Genomic DNA, 23,350 nt, shown 5'->3' on the forward strand with positions numbered 1-23,350 from the left:
AGATAACTCACACAAACTCTTCCAAAATGTACACAAAGAGGAAACACTCCTTCATTCATTTTATGCATAATCTTTTTTGAAAAAGATTTTATTTATTTATTCATGAGAGACACAGAGAGAGGCAGAGACCAGACAGAGGGAGAAGCGGGCTCCCTGTGGGGAGCCTGATGTGGGACTCGATCCCAGGACACCAGGATTACACTCTGAGCCGAAGGCAGACATTCAACCACTGAGCCACCCAGGTGCCTCATTTTATGCATAATCTTGATATCAAAACCCAACAAAGACAATATAAGAAGAGGAAATTACATGCCACCCTCATATTTGAACATGTATGCAAATATGCCAACTTGAACATGGAACCATATAAGAAAAGGGATTCTGGGAACCACAGTACAAGGGTAAGGAAATCATTTTTCATCAAATCAGGGTAAAGGTTACCGTTGATGAAAGAATAAGGTTGTGATCATGTGGGGGTATCTCAGAGTGAGGGCAGAGGGGGAAAGGGGATGAAGGAGGGTGGTGATGCATGGGAACTTATTCTTTTTATACTCAACCTATGTACGTATGCACTTTTCTGTATATTCACTATATTTAAAAATAAAAGAAGAACAAAACATCAAGTTTCAAAGTTGTTTGAGTTGAGGTGGCACATTCTATTAACATCTAAGTTGGTACTGGAGCGCTGAACAGCTGAGGACATTATGTAACTCTTTCCTTATCAATTCTTGTACAGTCTGACTTGTCTCTTTGCACATATGTTCTTTTTCTACTGAAAAAATCTAATAGATCAAGGTTTATCATGCTTGTAAATAAGAGTTTCAAAGACATATTGTTTTCCCCAATACCCACTTAGTAGCAGGCCCTAGGCTTTTAGCTGATAATATCAGCTGTCCACCTAACATAGTATTTTCAGCTACTCTTACTGATGCGTGTGGCCGTATGACTAGGTTCTGGCAAATGGGATGAGTGGCCAGAGGAGTGTTTTGGAGAACTTCTGAGAAGACCCGTGAAAACAGAACTGGTACGTTCTTATGCCACCTCCATCACGCTGCCTGGGTGTAGCGGGTGGAGTTTCAGTGGCTCCCTCGGACCACGAGGGTGCAGAGCCATGTGCGTGGCGCCATATGCGTGGCAGCGTGGGAGCTCCTGGCTGACCACTTGCCCTCCTACCCTGGACTACCCATTTTCAAATTACTTTCACATGAAAGAGAAAAAGGAACTGCTGTCTGATTTCCTTTGTTATATGTAGCTAAACCCAGTTCCAATGAACGTAGAAACGACAAGTCCTCCAGAGTTCTTCCTGCTTTGGGGTTATAGCTGGTTCACAGACTGGGTTTGTTTGACCTACAGTTTCAGCAAAAGGAAAGAAACATGAATTTCATGACATTGTTAAAAATTAAGAGTTTTATTATAAAACTTCTAGATATCTGGCTTGCCTTGAACAATCAGGCATGGCATCCTTGAAGTCTACTTGGTGGTCGAAGCTGAGAAGTAACTCAGTCTTCCTTAGCAGACATGGGTTTTCCCTGTTTATTCACTCGGTCTCTGTGTAGCAAGCCTTTTTTATTTTAAAACAATTTTATGTGTTTAAGAGAGGGGGAGGGGAGAGAGAGAGAGAGAGAAAGAGAGAGAGAGAGAGAGAGAGAGAGGGAGAGAGAGAGAGACCAAGTAGGGGGAAGGAGCAGAGGGAGAGGGAGAAGCAGATTCCCTGCCGAGTGCAGAGCCCAACTCAGGTCTCCCCCTGGGGCTGGATGCAGGCTCATCCCAGGACCTTGAGACCATGACAAATCACGAGTTGGCTGCTTAACCGACCGTGCCACCAGGCGCCCCAGTGTGTAGCAAGCTTATACCCACTAGCCTAGAGTTCCCACTATCAATAGTTTAGTAGATTTCTACTTTAGCATAGTTGAGTTACTCTGTTTAATACAATTTTATTTTAAAGTTTATTTAAATTCAATTTGCCAACATATAACACCCCATGCTCATCTCATCATGTGCCCTCCTTAGTGCCCGTCACCCAGTTACCCCATCCCGCCACCCACCTCCCCTTCTGCAACCCTTTGTTTTCTGTTTAATACAATTTTAGATCTTACTTTTCTCCCTGATTAGTAAGACATATGTCTCTCCTTTGTGAAGGATTCGCATTTTGTGACTTGATTCTCTCATAGCTGGATTGCATTTCGGTTTGTAACATGATTTCTTGTGACTCTAGGTGACATCAGAGACATGCTCAGAGAAATAGCTGTGATATCAGATAGCATTGAGAGCACTCTAAAAATTTCTATGAAGAGTCATCGGGGATAAGGTCAGGAAACCGGGCAAGAGAAGCTGGGTATTTACTGGGTTAATTTTGATAGGAATTGCTATTTAGTTCATGCTCACACTAATTACCACCTTTCATATGGAAATCGCCTATTCAACAAAAACATCCAAATTCCAGGTATCTTTGTTTCCATTTTGCTACCAAAACATACAGCACTTGAAAGGGTAAATGTGCTAATAATTTCCTTTCAGATTTCATACACTATTTTAATAATGCTATTATATTTTTTTGCTTTCCAGATAATTGGTTTCAGTAAAGAAAAGACACGCACAACATTAAAATATTGGGTGCTTTATTAACCTCAGTACAATTTCCACCTTCCTGTTCTGTTTGCAGATGTGTAAAGAGAAAAAGGGAAATTGATTATTTATATCAGTCAGGGTAGGTAAACAATGCATATTGATTAGGTCCATGTCTAAATTAGACTTCCATTTCAACCAAACTGAAGGATTACATCTGAAGGAAGATAAACTGCCAAAACAGTACAATTAGATTGATCAAAAATTAATGATTTTAAAGGATGCTATAAGTATATAAATTGCGCTCTGATCATATTATTCTTTTGGGGCTTTAAAGGTCTTGTGATCTACTGTCCTTTAAAAAATGCATTGTTGTTTTCTAACTTTCTTATGCTTTTCTATTTTAAACCAATTCATCGCTCTAGTCAGTCTAAGGTGACATCTACATGCTGAGAAATACTCACGGGACCCCTTGTGGAATTGTTCTGCTATCACATGAACAAATCCATTTATAGCTCATTCTCCGAGGACTCGGTGCACACCTGACAGGTGTGCCAGACAGGGTTTTTTTTTTTCTTTTCCCTCCGTAAACTGAAAGGTGCTATGATTTTTATATTTAGGAAAGTGCTCTGAAATACAAGGATACAAAGAAGTCAAGCTTGTGCTTCTAAAGTTTAATAAAGGAAGGATTTCCTACCTCAGGAAACAAGTACACTGATTTCAATTATGAAACTTTGTTCATAGGGATGTAATGGGAAATTGGAAGTAAATTTATAACCAATTCTAAATTGAGAATTTCACACTATGTGAGCACCTACTCTCTCAGTTATGTAAATACTATTACCTGTTTACTGAAATCATTTTTGGGTGATTATTATGTACAGGATATTGGACTGGGTCAAAATAGAATCATCTCACACCAGTCTTTTCCGAGTGAATGAGCTACTTTGTGTGACTGTGTATGCTGTGGGAGAATTTATAGTAGTGTGAGCTTCAGGACAGAGAAGCGTAACCTCTCTCTTGTGGTCAGTGTTTTTAAATGCCTTCTCTGAACAAGGGGGAACTGTGATAGGACATGTGGGTGCTACTTTCAAGGATCTTTCATTTTTTCCATGTAAAAGTTTGGCTTAAGAAAAAAAAACCCTGAAATATTCCTTGAATAGTTACTATCTAATTTCTTTACAAGTAGGTATCATTTGAGAATATGTGTTTTGATGACAGATAAACTCACCTCTGGGTGGATGCACTGAAGTTGAGAAAAACCGTGGAGCTGTTTTAAATTCTCCTTTCTACATTTGATTAATCTCATCTCTGCTTAAGTCAAAGTTCTGCAGACCCCAAGTCAAAGATTATATTCTTCAATTTCACATTTCTAATTCCTTAACGTGTAAAAACATTATTCTTGAATTCAGACAAAAGTGGACAAGAGAAGATTTGAAGATACTCAGTGTTCCTCACCTACGCCCAGAAGCTCCATAACACAAGGAGAGCTGCCAGGAAATACTTTCAGGTGCAGTGCAACCCGCATGCTATAAAATCATGAAATCATTCCAGGGGAAGACAGCATGTGCAAATAGCCATTCTCTGAGCACCGGACAGTGGAATGGCCCATCCATAGCTCGTCTGATCCAGTTAAAAGGCAGAGATCAATGCTCATGTCATTTCTGTCCCCTTCATTCGCCCAGTTGAATCTCTAGATTAGAAGATATTATTTTTTAAACATTTTTATTTATTTATTCATGAGAGACACAAAGAGAGGCAGAGATAGGCAGAGGGAGAAGCCAGGGTCCTCATGGGGAGCCAGCTGCAGAACTCGATCCCAGGGCCCCGGGAACATGACCTGAGCCAAAGGTAGATGCTCAACCACTGAGCCACGCAGGGGTCCCTAGATTAAAAGATATGCTGCCCTCGTTCAGTACTTGAGCTTCATGTTGATCACAAACAACCTGTTCGACATGATTATTCTTGCTCTGTGGAGAAGGGTGACCATTTGCTCTTCCCTATAGTGGAGTATGTTGGAGGGATCTAACCGAATTAACTTCTAACTGGATTATTCCTGATGACACTTATCACTTAAGGGTCACTGTGAAGAAGTAGGAAACTAGGACAAGCTCCAGGGAGTGGAGGGCTGCCTGCAATTAGGGAGTGCAGAATTACATAGGAGTGTTAGACCAATAAAACTGATATTTTTGACTTAGCAGCTGAGATCCGTTCTACTTCATGTAAGTAAGTGTAATAAGTGCATGTTCCTTATTGGTTTTTTTTCCATATTGTTTTATATTGGACTGATTGATCATGAATGGAATTCTTCATCATGCTCTTTCTCTTATCTCTCACTTCCCTTGCTCTTATGTAAAGTTGTCTTCATATTTTTACTTTTGGAATTGCTTTGGAATTGTTCCCTAGATGGATCATGTATTTCTTAGTAGAATTTAAATTCCATGAGGATGTGGACTGTGCCTGACTTTCTGGCATCTTCCCTAGACAGTTGTTCTCAGTGCAACATTATACAAAGCAATCCGTTTGGAGCCAGTCTTTTAGTTGAGCAGTAAGAAACTGATTCAAAATGTATTTTCGTTATCATCAAGCAAATGTTTTGAAATGACAGTATCCACATTTAAGGATGATTTGAAATGGCAGGTTAAAGAAGGTTCATCAGGAAGATTTGGGGGACTTCTCTGTGCTTAGCCACTCTGTTTTTGACAAAAGAAATTATTCCTGTGGAGTTCATGAACAAGGTAGCTTTGAAAGTCTTAGAGGCAACGTATTCTCTTGTTTCAGTTGCACGTATTCCTTCCACGATTTCCCCCAGAAACCTGTGAACAAAACTAAACAAAGACCCTTTCATTGATGTCACGCACCTGTGTAATAGAGGGTTTAAAGGGTAGGTGGATGGACCACAGCATTCAGTTGACCCTGGTGGCATTTCTCCCATGTGCCAGGACAGAAGCAGACCCGTCAGAAAGCATCTCAAGCAGCGTTATCTTTTTTGGTTGGCTTACTACCTGAGAACACGCTCCAAGCTGGAAAAAGAAACACTTTTCCTTGTAGGGGGAATGGGTGGGGAGGCAGTTGAAGACTTTGATATTTATACATTCATGAATGTTATCTTGCAGGATGGTATCTTTTCACTTGGGGCAAAACTTTTAATGAAAAGAATAAGAGTGGTTTAATATTAAATTTGCCTGTGGTTTCTTTAGGAGTGTTTTGGATTCTCTTCAATTTCTCTAGGCTACTTGCTCCAGCAGCTTCTGGGAAGGAAACACTAACCTTATAAAGTCTTACAAAATTTCACTTTGGATGGATGGAGACCTCTGTTTTCTTTGAAGTTTTTTTTTAAAGATTTTATTTATTTATTCATGAGAATGCACAGGGAGGAGAGAGAGAGGCAGAGACAGGCAAAAGGAGAAGCAGGCTTCACGCAGGGAGCCTGACGTGGGACTCGATCCAGGGTCTCCAGGATCACACCCTGGGCTGCAGGTGGCGCTAAACCGCTGAGCCACCCGGGGTTCCCCTTTTTTTAGATTTTATTTATTTATTCATGAGAGACAGAGAGAGGCAGAGACATAGGCAGAGGGAGAAGCAGGCTCCCCAAGGGGGGCTGGATGTGGGACTTGATCCCAGGACCCTGGAATCATGCCCTGAGCCAAAGGCAGATGCTCGACCACTGAGCCACCCAGATGCCCCTGTCTGAATTTTTTTTAAAAGATTTTATTTATTTATTCATTAGAGACACACACACACACACACAGAGGCAGAAACACAGGCAGAGGGAGAAGCAGGCTCCATGCAGGGAGCCTGATGTGGGACTCAATCCCGATTTTTTAACCACTGTCCAGCCAGCACATATCTCTTCAGTTACTCTACTTTCAAAGAGCTGCTTTTTTTTTTTTTTTAAGTTGGTGGAGGCATTGCGGCAGACAGAGAAGGAGAGAATCTTAAGCAGGCTCCACATGCAGCGCAGAGCCAACTCAAGGCTCAATCTCACAACTTTGAGACCATGACCTGAGCTGAAATCAAGAATTGGATGCTTAACTGACTGAGCCATCCAGATGCCCCTTTTCAAAGAGTTACAGTTCCTCACTCCATTGTAACGTCTTCGTTCGTAGTCAGTTGAAGGTCATTCAAATGTAGTGAAGAAATGTGTCTTTACGTGGAACATAGACATTCTATAAGATTTCCGTGCCAATGGTCAATATGGACTATTTGAAACAATTGATCTGTCCATAGATCGTTTAGTTCTATGTTAGCTCCACTTAGTTCTAAGTCATCTCCTACTAATAGCATATGCTAAGAAGATATAAATTAATTAATTTAAAGGTCACATAAATCTCATAAACATCAGTAATCATAAAAATTATTTTTAATAAGGAAAGAGAAGAGGTCAGCAGAGGAGGAAACATGGGGATCACGGGGATCATACCCATATTATCTTTTTCTTTTAATCTTGAGAATTGCTTACCTAAAGCTGGAAGTAGGGAGTGGCAAGGAGGCGCTGTCCTAGGAGAAGTTGAAGCATCGAAACTAGTCCTGATATTTATTTGAGCAGTGGTAGTGACCATTGGCTTTCACTATCAACAGTTCCACTCAGGTCTGTAGGGGAAGTTGCAAAGTTCACACACAAAATGTTTTTTTTTTTAAAAAAGTCCTTCTTTTTCACTTCCTCCCTCTCTTCCTCTCTTCCTTCCTTCCTCCCTTCTTCCTTTTTGGTTGTTGTTGTTTTGTGTTATCTTTCTTACATCCATCTGCCTTTCCCATGACTCTCTCCAGCTATCCAGAATCTTCCATCCCCATCTGGTCAACCCTTCTGCCTGCCTTGTAAGTACTTCATTCTCCATGTTGACTTGGTTCAGTGTATTATAGAGCTTATATAGGGGAGATATTTGTGAGCGAGGCTCCTCTCACCCATCTGGGCTAGTGCTCCCCCCCCCCACCATTCTATTCTATTTAATTCGCTAGGGAGTGAAGTAACATGAGTGGACAATGCAGTACTCCCTAAATCTCACTTTTAGGTTTTTTTGTTTTTGTTTTTGTTTTTTTACTTAAAGATTTTATTTATTTATTCATGAGAGAGAGACAGAGGCAGAGACATAGGCAGAGGGAGAAGCAGGCTCCTCGCAGGGAGCCTGAGGTGGAACTTGACCCCAGGACCCTGGGATCATGACCTGAACTGAAGGCAGACGCCCAACCGCTGAGCCACCCAGGCGTCCCTCACTTTTGGGTTAAACATAGTCCCCGACGGAGCTATTCAGATTATGGAGAATGCATTTCATTTGGCACAGTCAATCTCAAATTGGAAATTATTGAATAATAAGAGTTGTCCTGTGATTTAGAATGTAAAACCAGCTAGGAAACAGTGTGCTCATTAAAGGTAACTTATTGGGGATCCCTGGGGGCTCAGTGGTTGAGTGTCTGCCTTTGGCCCAGTGTGTGATCCTGGAGTCCCTGGGTTGAGTCTCTCGTCGGACTCCCTGCATGGAGCCTGCTTCTCCCTCTGCCTGTGTCTGTGCCTCTCTCTCTCTCTCTGTGTCTCTCATGAATAAATAAAAAAAATCTTAAAAATAATAAATAACTTTAATAAGGTAACTTATTAAAATGTATTCTTAGCTACACTACTATCTCCTTTTGCCATGACTCGGTGGGTGTAGACTACAGTTTTTTTTTTTTTTTTCATTTATCTCCTGCAGAGATTACAATCAACATTTGGTTTAGAAGATAGCCTTACAAATGTTTGCTTTAAAAATTGCCCAGTGTTGAAGGAGCTCTTTCTGGATATTGCTTCTAGCCTTTTTCTAGCTGAGTAATCTTTTTTTATTACTAACGCCTATCAGTAAATTTGCTCACAAAAGTAGAAACATTGCCCATCTGTAATAAACATCTTTGAGAGCAGTAACCTTCACTAGAGCAGTACACTTTTATTCTATTTTCAGGGTTGCTGACCTTTCGCCTCTTTATCGGTTACCATAGTGATGATCCGAGCTCTGCTTAATAGGGCTTTACTAAAATGAAGACAATCAATAAGCTTTTTAACTCTAATGTTTATATTGATAGTCCCTGATAACATATATTGAAATAAGATAATCATATAAATGTATCTGTAGCGGAATCTTATTTTTTTTATTTTATTTTCATTTTAAAAACATGTTTAATTTAGATGTTTATGGAGGTTCCAAGTGATTAGGCGCTTTCTGTGGCTTTCATAGGATTCCTAGAATACCATGATGAAGGACCTAAAGATAGAGACACAACTTGAAATGTAGATATGAAAGATCATTGTGAAATGGACAATAAAACTCTTTTATAACAGCAAACGTTAGAAGTGGCAGATACCACGGTTAATGATTTCTAAAGCAAAGTCAAGTCCGAGAACTCCTTTAGTCCCTTGTCATGAGGACATTCAAGGCCAAGTTCTCCTCATCTGCACCTGTACAACCTCTGATGCCTTCAGAGGAATCCTGGAACACCTGGAGCAGGAACATTGGTTATCTGCCAGAATTTCCTGGGCAAAGAAGAGCAGGGATTATGTTTGTTTCCAGAGTTCACGTGACATTTTAAAATCTTTTACTTAGGGATAATATAAAAAAAAAAAAAAACCCAAAAAACAAAACAAACAAACAAACAAAAAACCCCACCTATTTTTTGGATTATAATGAAACTCTTATGAACACATTTTTGAGGAATTTGATTCCTTTTCCTTGAGAATGAAATAATATTTGTTTTAAATTTATATTTACATATTCCGGTTGACATGTTTTAAGTAAAATGTAAGTGCATTTAGTGTAATAAGCTCTCCAGGATTGTCGTCCTACAGGAGGGAGACGGAGGAATGGTCAATTCACAAGGTCTGTTTTGTCCGCAGGGTCATTTGTTTAGACTGTAAGGGGCAGGTGTTGTGCTGCTGCTGTGGAGAGAGGTCGTCTGCAGGCCTGGGGGTGGGGGGTCCCCTCGGGGAGGGTGCGGTTTGCTCCAGGCACCCAGGCCACAGATGGAGAGAACGACCGCTCGCTTGGGCTTCTCTTTCTTCAAAGCCTGCGTCCTTCTACTTCTGTGATGTCTGAGAACCTGAGGCTCCAGAGTTGTGTTCCCATATCCTACTAAATACTTCCTAAGGTTTATTAAAAACGAAAACCAACGTCCCTGATGATAGGACTTGGGGATGACATGACATGAATCCTGAGGCAGTCTTTGGCCAACGAAAAGAAAATGAACCATGTGCTCATTTCAAGGGTCAAAATCACTTCTTTGAAAAATATCTGTCATAATGGATTTTTCCTGTATCACTGTTTTCCCTAAAATAAGATTTCTTAAGTGCAAGATGAACTTTGGAAAAAGAGGCTAGCTGTGTTTTCATGTCAGACCCGCAAATTTAATCACATCCTTGCGCTCCGTGGTTTCAGTCACCGTGTTTATTTTTCTAAAACTAAAAACCTCATCCCCCCCCCCCCCTCCGCCCGAGAGCAAAGCCGGCAGGGCCTCTGGTGCTTCTGGCGCTCGAGGCCTGCTGGGGCCCAGGTAGGCGCCGCGGGTGCCCGCCCGGAGGCCGCCGCTTCCTCGCCCCCAGCGCCCGTTCGCGGGGCAGACACAGGGGAGTGGCCGGGCCGGGCGGGGGAAGCCGGGCATCATCGGGACCAACGGGGGGTGGGGGAGGATGACCCGGACCGGGGCGCAGGCGCCGCGACCTCGGACGGGGCTCGGCCCACTCCCGGGGACCGACCACTGGGGCCCTCGGCTTCGCCCGCTCACAGCCCTCGGGCCCTGCACATGAGCTCCCGCCCCGCCGCTTGCCCGCAGCTCCAGCTCGCTGGGGCGGGGGGGGGGGGCGGGAACGGGGGGGAGGAGAGAGGGGGCGGGGGGCCGCACCTGCGCTGCCCGGCTGGGGGGGGGGCTCCTGGCCTCGGGGCTCCCGCGCGTGCCGTCCCGCAGCTGGGGGGGGGGTGGGCCCTGACCTCGGGGCTCCCGTGCATGCTGCTCTGCAGCGGGGGGTGCGGGGCTGGGGGGGCCTGGCCTCCCGCAATCCCCGGGCGCGCCCCTTGCAGCCCCCTGCGGCCCCGCTGCAGCCCCCCGCGGACCCCCGCAGCCCCCCAGCCCCCCGTGGACCCCCTGCAGCCCCCCCACAGTCCCCCGCGGACCCCCGCAGCCCCCCACGGCCCCTCTGCGGCCCCCGGCCCCCTGCGGCCCCCCTGCAGCACCCCCGCAGCCCCGCGGCCCGGAGCGGGAGCCCCCTCCGCGTGGGGCCCGGCCGGTGCGTGGCTCCGCGGGCGGAGGGCGGCCGAGGCCCCGGGCGCCCGGGGTCCGGTGCGGGGGCGGAGGGGGGGGTGAAGGCCTGCGCTCCGCGGGAGGGCAGCCGGGAAATGGGGAGAAAACAGCTGTCACCCGCCTCGGAGGATTTTATTTATTTATTATTATTTTTTAATGATAAATTTATTTTTTATTGGTGCTCAATTTGCCAACATCCAGAATAACACCCAGGGCTCATCCCGTCCAGTGCCCCGCTCGGTGCCCGGCAAGCCTCGAGGATTCTGGAAAGCCGCCCTGCGTGCCCCGGGCGCGGTGATGCGGGTGATGCGGGTGATGCCGGTGATGCGGGTGATGCGGGTGATGCCGGTGATGCGGGTGATGCCGGTGATGCGGGTGATGCCCGTGATGCGGGTGATGCGGGTGATGCCGGTGATGCCGGTGATGCGGGTGATGCCGGTGATGCGGGTGATGCGGGTGATGCCGGTGATGTGGGTGATGCGGGTGATGCCCCCGCCGCCCCCGCCGTCCCCGCGCTCGGGCCGCGCCGAGCCCCGCAGCCAAGATGCCCGACCCCGTGACCGCAGGCCCAGCCCGTGGAGTGTGCTGCTGGGTTGACTTACGCTCCTGTGCTTTCTCTTGTAACCGAAGCCCCCCCAGACGCCCCGGGGCTCGGGCCCGTGCAGCTGGCGGCCGCCGTCTCGGTGCCGGGGGCCCTGCTGGCGGCCGCGGCCCTGACCCTGTGGGCCCGCCGGGGGCGCCGCTGCGGCAGCAGGAAGAGGAGGAGGCAGAACGTGGAGGAGGCCCTCTCCGAGTGCGCCCTCGTCAGTGCTGGCAAGACCCTGAGAGATCTGATCTACGACGTGACTGCCTCTGGATCCGGCTCCGGTAGGTGCTCGGGGCCTGTTTCGCAGTGAGAAAGAGACTCTTAGTAAAAAAAGATCGAACACAAAGGCCACAATTATTCTGAATTGTGTGGCTCAGAGTGCTTGCCGTGGTGTGTGGTATAGCAGCCTGTTTGGGGGTTTGATGAAGATCCACACTGTCGGGGCCAGAAGGTTGAAGTCCTCCCCGTTGCCTTTTCTGCCTTTAGGTAGTAAGATTCTCATTTTTATATTCGTTCAGAATTTATTTCTGAAGCAAGACAGAGTTTCCCTTCTCCCTCCTCCATGACGGTTAGTAGTGATCATTGCTGCTCTCTTACGATGTTTCATGGGCACAAAAGTTACCATATTCAGGGAGCTGAATTCTGAGGGAAAGATGTCAGTTCTACAAAGTGGAATTCCTACACTGTCTTTGCTTGTGGTGACCAAAGTCTTCAGAATCCATAGTTCCCCACCCCCACCCCCGCACCCGCACCCCGGATGTGTGTGTGAAGTGAACAGGGAGCTGACCTGAAATTAGGATCAAGAATGTATTCTTTTTTTTTTTAAAGATTTTATTTATTTATTTGAGAGAGACAGAGATAGCAAGAGGGAGCACGAGCAGAGAGGAGAGGGGGAAGCAGACTCCCCGCTGAGCAGAGAGCCCCACGCAGGGCTGATCCCAGGACCCTGGGATCATGACCTGAGCCGAAGGCAGGTGCTTAACCCACTGAGCCCCCCAGGGGCCCCAAGAATGTATTCTTAAAGCATAGAAACGGAGATGGTAGGGAGCGGCAAGCACTGCTGGGCTGGCGTTTGCTAAGATGCTATGATAATTCTGTTCTTCTCCAGAACCAGGGGAACTCTAGGACCCCTGGTGAAGCAATTCAAAATACCAGGCTGTTTTATGGCCTAAATGAGCCTTTCTCATAGCACAAGCTGTATGAGGGCATTTTGGGTTTCTGGCGACAACGCAGATTTCTCTATAATACCAGACTTTCTAAAATGCCCGTTCCTCATGTATACATCCAGAAATCCTGTTGGCATGTGGTACAGTGGAAATGTGAACCAGGATAAGCCTGGGGGAGGGGTCACTTCAGACGCCCCTGGGTCCCTCTCTTGCTTGGAAGGGTCATTAAGGATGATTACCCCAAACAGACTTTCAGAAACTCCACAGCCCCTGGCCTATAGGAGCTTCCAGACAGGCATGGTTAACAAGGGCAGATGACTGAGGGGCGATAGCATCTGTATGAGCATCTGTAGTGAACATCAAGCAGCTTTAGACTCACCAAAGAGTCCAGAAAAGAGAGGCCTAGTGCTGTTATTCACAGAGCCCAGGTAGTCTGTTGCTTCTGGGGGCAAGATCGCCTGCTCTGTCGTTGACAATGGTCACAATGTTTATGCCACAAAGGAGGTGGCAGGTTTTAAAGGAGGCATACCAGGAAAAATTTATAGAACTAAATTCCAAATTAAACTATTGCATGGAAAGCTGCCATTCTTCCCTTAAAAGTAAAACTGTTCAGATGTAGTACTCATTCCTTCCCTGACTTTACATCCCAGGCCCAGCGTTGGCTAATTTCCTGAGCGCTGGTAACATTTTAGGCACAAAATATGACCACAGAGAGCTCTGATTTGTGCCCACTTCCTCTAATATAATTTCTTTATAAAGTTCAAGTGATTAAATAACCATCTAATTAATGCCCCCCAACATTTCAGTTCCTCTGAAGACGTTAAGTAGAAATACGTGTTTTAGAGCTCTTCCTTGAATGTATTTAAGATGACTAAGAATTTCCCTTTCAAATAAAAGTAGTGGAGATTTTATAACCGGAGACTGGATATTTATTTAGTTTAAGAAAATAGTCGTGTGCCAGAGCATGAAATATATAAAAAAAAATGAACATTAAGATTTTTGGTGTTTTTATGCACCTTTAAACCTAAATCTGGATTTAATGCCTGCTGGACTCTCATCTTTAGATTATTCTAAGATCATTCTTAAAAAGAAAGCTGTAAATGTATCCAAGCCCAGATGACTTTTTTTAAATGACCAAATCTAAAGAGTTGTAGGCACTTTCTCTCAAAGCCAGCTACATCCACATCCATGTGGCAGTGAGCACTGGCCAAGAGTAGCTGATGGCAGCCTTTGGTAATCAGAGAGAACAGGTCTAGCTGCAGGGAGGTTTCCATCATGAAAGCTCATTCATTGGGAGGAAATCAGGTGGTTCTGCTCCCTCTTTGCTTCTCCTAACTGGCCAGCAAACTTTAGGCAAAGGCAGTTTTGTTAGATGGTGAGAAGTGAAAAGTATGAAGCTTATCCCTGACCAGGTCAGGGACATATTTCAAAGAGATGTGATACCTGCGAGAAAGGAGAGTGGACTGATGTGCTGCTGGACTGGTTCTGAGAATGGATGGTGTCTCAGGTGGCTCCTAAGAGACTGGGGGAGTCACTGCTTTCCTGTCCTAATTTCTGAAAGGTGGTGACATTCCCGAAAGATGCCTTCCCATCAGACAGGCATTCCCTTCTACAAACCCTGGTTAAAATAATAATAATAATAATAATAATAATAATAAGAAGAAGAAGAAGAAGAAGAAGAAGTAAAATGAACCTACAGGGAGAATTGAAGTCTCTGTAACTTTAAATGAAATCTCTAAGCCTATGAACAAGAACCAGATTATTTGAGGTGGTTGCCTGGAAAGATACAGAAGCAGCTTTTACAGAGTTTTAGTGTCTTAGCTTACTTGCTGTGCTAAGTACCTTCGATGTTGTTGTCTTACTTTGTCTACGGTCTGTGGCATTGGTCTTGTGCTTTGGTCAATTTGCAATTTGAAAACATGGGCTTATCCAGCTCTCTGGTCAGCTCTTGTTGGTTGCAGTTGACAATGGTGATGTTTTTGCGAGTGTGTGTGCCTGCAAGACTGGGCCGGGGCGGGTGGGAGTGGGGGGGTTGGGGGAAGGGAGGAGAGAGATTGAGATTGCAGTTTGGCCTGATAATTGCTAGTACAACGTTTATTGTGCCGTCAAGTAGTAAACTTGACCATATTCAGCAGAAACAGCCCTTAGAGTTATTGCTGGAAGTCTTCCCAACAGGAGAGGACAGCAGGCACATCCACTGAATGGGGAGATCAAGAGTTTGGACCGAACACCAGTATGTTAGTTGTAGGTCGGCCTCCCACTAAAGCATATTTCTGGGCGAGTCTTGGATTACTGCAGGGCCCTCATTTTCTCAGCTCTAAAATGATAAAGTGGAACTAGACAATCTCAGAACTTTCTGGCTATGGGGCTCTGTGACTAATTGTTGAGATCCATAATAGCAACCTTATAGTCTGTGCTTATTTAGCCACAGTGGGTGGTTCTCATGGAGAGGAGAACATCTGAACAAACCACGGCTCGTTTCAGGAGCAGAGGCCGAAGCCTGCAGAGCTTACAGGGCTGCAGAATGAGAGTGTCCAAGCCATCTGAGTACGAGGATAATAACTAAACATGACTTCCCAGAGTAAACTTCTACTGTAACCTCTTAACTCTTTTCTTCTAATTATAAGAGTAATAAGTACCCGTTGTGGAAATTGAGAAAATGTATATTAGAAAGAAGAAAATCACGATTCACCCTGATTCCACAAAATAGGAATAACCATCATAGCATCTAGCAAATTTCCTTTCCAGTCTTTCTCCTGTGCGTATTTTGAATGGCTAGGTACACTTACCTAGGTGGCTGGTAAAATTTACTGTGCTATTTTCATTTAACATTATGGCAAAAGTATTTTCCCATGTCATTAAGAAATGCCTCCTCATAAGCAGCAGCATCATTATCATTTGCTCCAAGTAATCTGTTCCAAGATAGAATATTAAGGGCTCACCATTATTGAGCATGTACTCTACCAGATACTGTGCTAGGTGCTTAACATGCTTATTCATTCTTGTATTACCCCTATGAGACAGGGGTAACATCCCCTATTTTTTATCTAAGGAAGCTGAAGCTCAGAGAAATCCCGTTACTTGCCTGTGGTTACCATGTGGCATGGCTGAAATTTGAACTTAGGTCTTTCTTATCTGTCCTCTTAATCGCTGCACTATGTTTAACCTTTTTCTATTATCTCATACTTTCCCTTCTATTTTCCATGAATAATAATGTATCAAATATTTTGACATAAGTGTTTCTGCGTTTTGCATTAAACCCTTAGGATAGAATTCTAGAGGCGAGGGGGGGCGGTTATTGGTTCAAAGAGCCTGAACTTTTCACATACACTCAGAATATATTTTCTTTGAATTTTTTTTCACAAAGGATACTCGTTTTATTATTTTCTATGATGATGCCTTGCTTTTTGTGTAACATGATTACCTCCCTTGATTGTTGAATCTGATTCTTCACTGTGCAATTTTAACTTGATTTTAAAAAAAAAATCACAAGGGATTCTTCTGCTTCCCTAGTTGTACTAGAAACAATGCATTTTTTTAAGAGGCTAATGGCATTTTTTTTTTTTGACCTTTGTGTATTCAGTAACTTGACTAGCTCTCGTGGGCAAATCAGGGAGATTTGCAACAGTTTTGGAAAATCAGCTATATGTATCAGTAGGCTATGTTCAAGAAATCTTTATTTGGGAATGCGAGAAGAGAAATTCATATTTAGAATTTGGAGGGTTTTTTTGAGCATGGTTTGACATTAAAGTTTGGTATAATGGTGCTTAGTTCTTCAAAATTGGTAAAATTATGAAAGCACTTAAATGTTTGCCTTTTTATGAGAAAACAATGGTCATCATGACAGTTCTTTTCTGACACTTGCCTGTTTTTAATCAATTCCATCTTTTCTTTGGTTAGGTCTACCTCTGTTGGTTCAAAGAACAATTGCAAGGACGATTGTGCTTCAGGAGATAGTAGGAAAAGGTAGATTTGGTGAGGTCTGGCATGGAAGATGGTGTGGGGAAGATGTGGCTGTAAAGATATTCTCCTCCAGAGATGAAAGATCTTGGTTTCGTGAGGCAGAGATTTACCAGACGGTTATGCTGAGACACGAAAACATACTTGGCTTCATTGCTGCTGACAACAAAGGTATTTTCAATGTAATTGGGTTCAGCAAGTAAATATGTTATGTCTATCATCAGGTCAAGATAAATAATTTCTTTGTTTTAATAAAATCTACATAAAAATCTAATTTCTTTATTGAGGGTAGAAAATGTTTTTCCTCTTCCCCACAGATAAATGTACAGAGCCATACAATAAAGGCAGGGCAAACAAGTAATATGAAACCATAGTGACGCCATACCCAGGTTGATATTTAAAATATTGGGTGACTGGTGTGGCACCGGAATCAGCCAATCAGAAGAGCACCTTCGGCTGGCACAGAGTCCTGGGGAAACCCTGCCATGCTAGCTTTTATGCCTTATTTGCCCAGAGATCTGAAAGCATCTTGTCAGGGGGTGTGGTGGGAGGTGGAGGAGGTTGCTTTGTGTATCTAGGGCAAAGAAATGGCATTGGAATTTTGAATACCAACTGTTAGCCAGTGAGGACAGAAATATTTCAATATTTTAATAACTGGTACAGACATACCAGCAAGTGCTAGCTGAATATTCACCTTTGCTAGGACTGTAGTTCTCATCTATATAAATAGGCTTCGACTCCAGGACTCACATTTTCCATGAACACAGAATGGCAGCAAGCAAATTAATTTTAGTGAAATTTTCTATTAATGTACTTTGAGTATGAATTATATCTTGAGGTTTAACATCAACAACCCCAAACAGTGTGACTTTTTGAGTTTTGTGGCGCAAGACAGAGCAGCAATGTTCTGGTATTTAAATCAGTATTCATAAAATATGGCATAAATCCCTGAGTCATCAGGGACTAGATATAGTTTGTGGGTTACCTATGCTTTCTTTCTTCTTTTTTGCATAGCTCTTACTCATTTAACTGTGCATCAGTTCCCATAACAGAGGGAAACAGGGACAAGGATGAGCAAAACTTGACCCAATCAATTTTTTTATTCGAATCAGTAATACTTCATGAAAAATTTTGGTGAGGCAGAGATCGCAACCTTTATCTAAAGCATAGATTATCTGTGGATATCAGGGATCCATCATTGCCTATAAAAATTAAAATCTATGATTATTTTTGTCTAGTATAAGCTTGATTCTTATTAAGTAGATGACAAAAGAGGGGCTTAGAACTATTGTACATTTTGGCCATAATTATGTTTGCTGATGGCATGTGTTGTCTGATTTGTCAGGTATAAACTGAGTAGAACCAAGATGAGCTTTGAACAAAACAGGTTCTTTCCAAATTCATAACTCAATATACTTTGAAAATATATCCAGACTATCAAAAATGAGATATTTCTTAGTAAGCTTTGAACTTTTTCTTTTCCTTGCTAAGATTGAGCTGAACTGCACCTACTGATTAGATTAATTAGCATTGTTGTCAAAGCAGTAATGACTTTAGTTATATGGATTATTTTGATGGGGCTAATTTAATCATGATGTTTATTTGATTGTAAAACAATAGGCCCAAGAAAGATCATCCTTGATTGTTTCTTCTTCGGTTTAACAGGTCTGCCTCTGTCACTGGCTTACTTACCAGTGGCTTTGTGGGTGATTTCAAATGACCGCTAACATCCTGTTACATTCTCATTTCTAAATCTTTTGTGGTATTTTTATAGTTCCACTTGTTAGTCAACTGTCTGACAAAGATGTTGATGTGAGAGGGCAAGACAGCCCTTGGTGCTGAGCAGGGAGAGAGAGAGGTATGAGGAAGAATTAGTTTTATACGTGGTCAGTTTATTACTGAACTTTATTATGCTATGTTGATTTCTGTATTCCTAGGAAATTTTATCACTACCCAGATTTGGAAATTAAATATTTGAATTAAGAGTAGCTTTTATACATAAAGCATTTAATAGAAAAGTCCTTAGCAAATGCTCATTATACCTTCCCTTCTCTGAGCGTCAGAACTGGTCAGGACTGCCCAGGGTTGTTGTAGACACTATTCTGAAAGTTAAAGCTAACTCTAGGGATTCTAATACCTGGAGAAGTTTTAGGCAAATTTCTGTTCTGCTAAAAATATTTTATAAGCTGGGTTAGCTTTTGGTTAAATGAAGGAAATTATTTGAAAATGTCTAATAACTGTATTTGACTCTTTAACGCAAGCTTTTGGAGAAAATCGACTTCGTATTTTGAAAGGTGAACAAGGTGAACATTCTTAGACTTTTAGAGCTTTTATTACAGTAATAACACATTGTGTAAACTTGGTGCATTTCTGGCTCATGCTGAAACAATCTTTCTTAAAAGCTCACCGTAATTTATAGCCCAGCACTGAGCCTAAACGCAGCTGTCAGTAATTCCTCTTAGAATGTGGTACTATCAATACATAGAGGGAATAAGAAAGGAGTTGTCACTTGGTCAGAACCACTCTCACAGCTTCCTGTAGCTATGGTGGGTACATACAACAGGTCCCAGTACATCAATATCTTCAGGGATTCGTTGAGAAATTTTACTTTGCCATCTTGGACTGTCAGCATCATCACTAAAGGAATTAACTTTGCTTTGTTAACAACATAGATTTACTTGAAATGCTGACAGTTGCTAAAAGCTTTTGGTTTCTTCCTCATCATATACTTACAGCAATACAATGACTTTTTCCCATTTAGATAACGGAACTTGGACTCAACTTTGGCTTGTCTCCGAATATCACGAGCTGGGCTCTTTATATGACTATTTGAATAGAAACATAGTGACAGTGGCTGGCATGATCAAACTGGCACTTTCAATAGCTAGTGGTCTGGCCCACCTACATATGGAGATTGTTGGGACACAAGGTATGCGTTTTCTTTCTAAGTTTTTTCTGCTTGAGTATGAGGATAGAAACATCAAGTTGTGTTTTAGTGTTTTGCTGTATTTCAGTTTATTACAATGATCAAATGTAACACTAAGAAACAATGATCAAAGGAACACTAAGGTACTTTATAAAGCTGAGGGTACTATCATGGTATAGCCAACTCTCATCTACATACTCATCATTTTATATGTTAGCCATAATAATATTTTTATACTGGGTGGCTCCAACTTTGCCATTTAGTGTATATACCCGGGAGATCTTGCTTTGGTGGTAAATGCTCTATATTAGAGAATATAAATAATTTAAATATTTACCTTTGATAGATAAAATAGTTGGAGATGGTAATGTGATCTTGAAAAAATATTTACTTATCATGTACTCAAAGGCCAAATAATACCCACTGTCTTTTCTATTTATTGAGTTAATAGAGAATTTACTCTAGAAAGTCATTTATCCTGTCAGAGCAGTGGTTCTCAAATTTGGATTTATGATCCTTTTAAACTCTTAAAAATTATTGAGGACCCCAAAGGTCTTTATGTGTTTGGGTTCTATCTTTTAATATTTACTATATTAGAAGCTAAGATTGAAAAATTATTTATTGATTTGCTTAATAATTAATCAATTAAATATTAAATAAGTTTCAAAAATTTGCATCTTTTTTTATAATACAAAAACCAACCTAGTGAAAGTGATGGTTTTGTTTTACACTTTTGCAAATATCTTTACTGTCTGACTTAATATGTGGATTTTCATGCATATTCTTCATTCAGTTGTTCCATCATATTGTTTTGCTGAAGTATGTGAAGAAAAGGTAACATCACATAGACATGTGTTTGGAAAAGAGTCTCAAGACTCCCAGAGATCTGGGTGGGTCACATCTGAGAACTGCTGGTCTAGGGTAGTAGAAGTTTGAAACTTGTTTTATAAGAGAATATTTGCTATGTTCTAATGTGGATGTAGCAATGCTAATTCTTTCCCTGTTCATGCAACAAAAATTTATTAGTGGTCACTAAGTGCCACCTAGTGTTCTAAGCATCAGAGACATGCTGATGAGTAAGACAGAGGCACTGCCCTTAGGCAGCTTAAAGTCTAGTTGAGAGAGACAGATAATTAAACACACATGTAAAGGGGCACCTGGGTGGCTCAGTGGTTGAGCGTCTGCCTTCGGCTCAGGGCGTGATCCAGGGGTCCCGGGGATTGAGTCCTGCATCAGGCTCCCCTTGAGGAGCCTGTTTCTCCTTCTGCCTATGTCTCTGCCAGTCTCTCTCTCTGTCTCTTATAAAAGAATAAATAAAATCTTTTAGAAAAAACCACATGTGAATGAACGATATAATTTAGATAGTAATAAGGGTTATGAAGAGGGCAAAATGGAGTACTCTGTGGAGAATGACTGGGGATCGGGATGTATGGACAGGGAAGACCTGTCTTAGATGGTGACACTTGAGCCAGGTCTTCAAAATGATTCCTTTTAGAGAGAGTCAGTCTTCAGTAACAAAAAGGAAAAATGAGTATTCTTTCTTATGTTTCATAGGTAAACCTGCTATTGCTCATCGAGATATAAAATCAAAGAATATCTTAGTGAAAAAATGTGAAACTTGTGCCATAGCAGACTTAGGGTTGGCTGTGAAGCATGATTCAGTACTGAACACGATAGATATACCTCAGAATCCTAAAGTGGGAACCAAAAGGTAAGATAACTTTGATAGCACACTCAGATGTATGACTGCCCTGTAAGCATGAAATCCTGGGATGAGTATGTGGGGTTTTTTGGGGAGTGGGGTGGGGGTGGGGGTCTAAATGGAAAATCATTAGGCCCAGGAAAGCAGAGAGTCTTTTCTGGGTCTTTGAGAAGTCAGTGACACAATGCTTATGAAGCAAGGATGGTTGGCATTTCAGTCATATAGACAGTAGCCGTTTCAGTGGCGAATCCAGTAGAGAGGGAGGGTGGAAGAGATGATGATACATTATTTTGAGTGCTCCACTTTCAGAGAATACATTTTCCTATGGGTAGGAAGGAAAATAAATGTCATCAGGATATAGCTCTCCAAAGCCTTTACACTCATAAATGAACTGAAACTCGGGGCTGGTTCTGTTTGTTCACTGTTCTAAACAATAGATGCAGGGTCGATATATGGAGATAGATAAGCGAGGGACTCTAAATAAATGCGTACATGTACTACTGTACTCCCCTAATATTTAAGAATATGTAACATTTTTTTTGTATTTACTGTAATTGCACAAGTCTCCCAAATTGATGTATATTAGGATAATAGGAGCTTGGACATAAGTCCCACATTCAAGGAACACAGTCTCTGAAAGTTCAGAACAAGTACAAGAGAAGCAGAACGTACTACATTTGTATTACGACAGGCCCATTAGTAATGGGATTTCAGCTGTTTTCTTGTTCTGGACAGCCTGTGGCCATATGGCCAGCATACTTCCATTTCCTTTTATTTGAATATCAGGCTCATGCTACTTTGACATAATTCGTGGGTTCTTGACCTTGAAATCAGAGAACAACCAAAATATTTTCCTGGAGTTGTTAAAGACTCTTGGGACTACGGACTTTCTGGTACAGTTGGCCTCCAAACCATATTTGAGATTCCAGGCCCGTCCCTCGGAGCCCTTCACTTGGTTCCCTAGGAGAATTTAATGAGGCTCCAGAAACACTTCAGGGAAGTTTATTCAAACCCAGCGGCCCTATGGGACTTCTTTTCTCTATGAAAAGTAAGCTTCAACTTGCTCATCTGACAGCCCACATTAGAGACCCCCAGGGAAGTCTTGGATGTTGGATTCCTTCAGAGGATCTAAAACTTTTAAGAGTTTTTTTTTGGGGGGGGTAGTAATTGCGTCCTCATCTTAATATTCTGGGAAATCGTCAAAATCCCCCTAGGACAGCTAGACTCCATCAGCTCCAATGGGCTGTACTTTCTTTGATTTCATCTTATTCAACCAAGGCTGTGCTTTTCTTGTAGCCAATATATAATGTGTATATATTTCTTGAAGCCAGCGTATAATAAAATTGTTCATTCAGAGAAGGTATTTATGGAATGCTGCTGAGCACTCTGTGAGAGTCCTGGGCCCACCACGATGAATAAGAGGTGCTCTTTGCCCTCAAGGAGCTTTCCATGGCAACGTCTGTTAGTGGAAGTTGAGTTCCATCCCTCTTATTGAGTGCTTTGCTTACTGAATTTCCCTCTAGCTTGTCCTTGCAAGTATTTGGCTCCTGGCACATGTGCTTTGACACACTGAGTAGGATGACCTCTAGTTTTATTTAAAACGTTTTTAAAATTATAGTTCAGTCAAAATAAAATTATAGGTCAGTCAATAACTGTATTATTTAAGTTTAATTTATTACAGTGGCTTAGATCTACTTTCAAAATTGATGTAAGCTATTGATTTATATTTTGTGTGAGGATTTATTAAGGTTGTATTTTACCGGATTGCTATAAAGTCATACAGAGGATCTGAGATGTGCATGTTTTTGAAGGTATATGGCTCCTGAAATGCTTGACGATACAATGAATGTGAATATCTTTGAGTCCTTCAAACGAGCTGACATCTATTCTGTTGGTCTGGTTTACTGGGAAATAGCCCGAAGGTGTTCAGTTGGAGGTAAGGTGTTGGAAGTATTCTTCGCATCTGTCTTTCCTTGATGCTCTGAATACAAGATATGATTTCTATGTATTTGTTAAGCACTATATTGAATCATTTTTTAACATTTAAGAGAATACCTTTTGCTGGTCTTTCCAGTGGCAAAAGTGGAGCATCCTACATAAAATGATGATTTTTGTATTATGATTACAGCTCAAGTAGGGGTGACAAGTCTCTTGATAATTCTGATTTTCTTAATGATACTTTGCAAAGC

The 23,350-nt window shown here is 42.3% G+C and overlaps 1 protein-coding gene across 2 annotated transcripts in view; it reads left to right on the forward strand.

Annotated features, from left to right (window-relative positions):
- Positions 1-23,350, forward strand: part of ACVR1C (activin A receptor type 1C) — a 79,529-nt gene that overhangs the window by 41,229 nt on the left and 14,950 nt on the right. For both annotated transcript variants that reach the window (XM_055308491.1, XM_055308492.1), the window contains exons 3-7: positions 11,452-11,688; positions 16,474-16,704; positions 19,295-19,462; positions 21,014-21,170; positions 22,973-23,097. In XM_055308491.1, coding sequence (XP_055164466.1) covers positions 11,452-11,688; positions 16,474-16,704; positions 19,295-19,462; positions 21,014-21,170; positions 22,973-23,097 — 918 coding nt within the window. The remainder of the gene's footprint in view (positions 1-11,451; positions 11,689-16,473; positions 16,705-19,294; positions 19,463-21,013; positions 21,171-22,972; positions 23,098-23,350) is intronic.

This window comes from Nyctereutes procyonoides, unplaced genomic scaffold (genome assembly GCF_905146905.1).
Source record: "Nyctereutes procyonoides isolate TBG_1078 unplaced genomic scaffold, NYPRO_anot_genome, whole genome shotgun sequence".
NCBI classification, from domain to species: Eukaryota; Metazoa; Chordata; class Mammalia; order Carnivora; family Canidae; genus Nyctereutes; species Nyctereutes procyonoides.